Consider the following 1,857-nt stretch of genomic DNA (forward strand, 5'->3'; position numbering starts at 1 on the left):
CCGGCGGCGAGGGGAGCGGGGAGCGTTTTCGGGAGCTGCCGGGCGAAGTTAACCGCTTGTCTGCCCCTCCCGTTCTAGGGTGGGCCGGTGGAAATCCTGCCGTTCCTCTACTTGGGCAGCGCGTACCATGCCTCCCGAAAAGACATGCTGGATGCGTTGGGGATCACCGCGTTAATCAACGTCTCCGCGAACTGCCCCAACCACTTTGAAGGGCACTACCAGTATAAAAGTATCCCCGTGGAGGACAACCACAAGGCAGATATCAGCTCCTGGTTTAACGAGGCGATTGATTTCATAGGTAAATGACCTCCCTTTGCAGTCTGTTCTTTTTCTGGGATAACGTACCATGGGAAGTGATTTTTGGGCACTATCTTCCCTAGTAAAGCCTACGTTTCAGATGAGGGAATTTAATTCTGCATAGGAGAGGTACTTGGGCAACCCTTATGCTAATTTTATTCTACTCAGAGGAATAATCTGTGCTTCAAAAAACTGTTTGAAATCTTGAATCAAGAGGCACTGGTCATGCAGAAAAGAGCTAGTGAATTTAAGCGGATCAGTATTAAAGTAATCTTGCAAGACTGCTAAAGTGACCTGGAGGAGCTATTAGTATAATTGGAATTGGAGCCCAGAATGAAAATAGCTAGACTGCTGGTTCCCTCAGGACAAAGGCTCTCTTTGTCTCAAAAGCACCATGTGCACCTATTAGGCTAGGGAAGGGACGGATTAAAGAAATGTAAAACAGTAGTCTGTGCTTTCCCACCTCGGGAAGCAGTGAGACTTGTTTGCTAACTGTATTTTAATTCTTCCAGACTCGGTTAAAAATGATGGAGGAAGGGTGTTTGTGCACTGCCAGGCTGGCATTTCCCGGTCAGCCACCATCTGCCTTGCTTACCTCATGAGGACCAACAGAGTCAAACTGGATGAAGCCTTTGAGTTTGTGAAGCAGAGAAGAAGCATCATCTCCCCAAACTTCAGCTTCATGGGGCAGCTTCTTCAGTTTGAGTCGCAAGTCCTTGCCCCCAACTGCTCAGCAGAGGCTGGTAGCCCTGCTATGTCAGTATTGGACAGAGGAGCATCCACCACCACCGTTTTTAACTTCCCAGTCTCCATCCCCGTTCACACCTCGTCCAGTGCTTTAAGCTACCTTCAGAGCCCCATCACCACTTCCCCGAGCTGCTGAAAAGCAGGTGAAGATAACCTAACTCAGAATTGCTGTCTCAGAAGTGCAATAACTACAGGGACAGTGTCATCAGTCACTCTTGTTTTGTGGGGGACCATCCATGCATCCCAGAACAGTGTCGTGGATGGAGAGGAGCTCACCCAGCACACTAGGTGTTACTGACTTTTCTACTGACTTTGAAAGCTGATACCTGGATGTATACACGGATCAAAGGACACTGTCTCTTCTTGAGCTGTTCCTCCTTTTCTGTCTGTCCTAAGCCTGCTCCATGTTTAGTAGCATGCTCACCAGTATTCCCATTCCTGGACACTTTGAGCAACACTGATGCTGTCCCCTTTTACAACAGTCCTGTTTATTTATTTTTGTTATTACATTGGGGTTTTTTTGCCTTCACAAACGTAAAGTTTCATTTCTAGAGAAACAAAATACCTCAGTATTTTTGGTACTGTAATCCTGTGTGTATATATACCTGTCAGCTCTTTCTTGTTTCCCAAGCACTGACGTGAAAGCACCAGGCTAGTGCTTTTTTGAGTTGCCAAGGGTTGTATGTTTGCTGATTTATTTATGATGTCAAATAATATATTTCTTCTTATGAAGACATAGTTTTGTTATATGATTACTTTTTTATACAAATGGAATAAATTATGATATTTCTATTGAGCTGGATGATACATTCT

The 1,857-nt window shown here is 45.3% G+C and overlaps 1 protein-coding gene across 1 annotated transcript; it reads left to right on the forward strand.

Moving 5' to 3' along the window:
- Window positions 1–78: 78 nt before the first annotated feature.
- DUSP1 (dual specificity phosphatase 1) lies at window positions 79–1,182 on the forward strand (the record flags this gene model as incomplete). The annotated part of the gene is made up of 2 exons (XM_008946607.1): window positions 79–298; window positions 810–1,182. Coding segments are annotated over 2 exons (591 nt in total), but the record flags the coding sequence as incomplete, so codon positions are not given.
- Between the last annotated feature and the right edge of the window lie 675 nt (window positions 1,183–1,857).

This window comes from Merops nubicus, unplaced genomic scaffold (assembly GCF_000691845.1).
Source record: "Merops nubicus isolate BGI_N331 unplaced genomic scaffold, ASM69184v1 scaffold33318, whole genome shotgun sequence".
Lineage (NCBI taxonomy): Eukaryota > Metazoa > Chordata > Aves > Coraciiformes > Meropidae > Merops > Merops nubicus.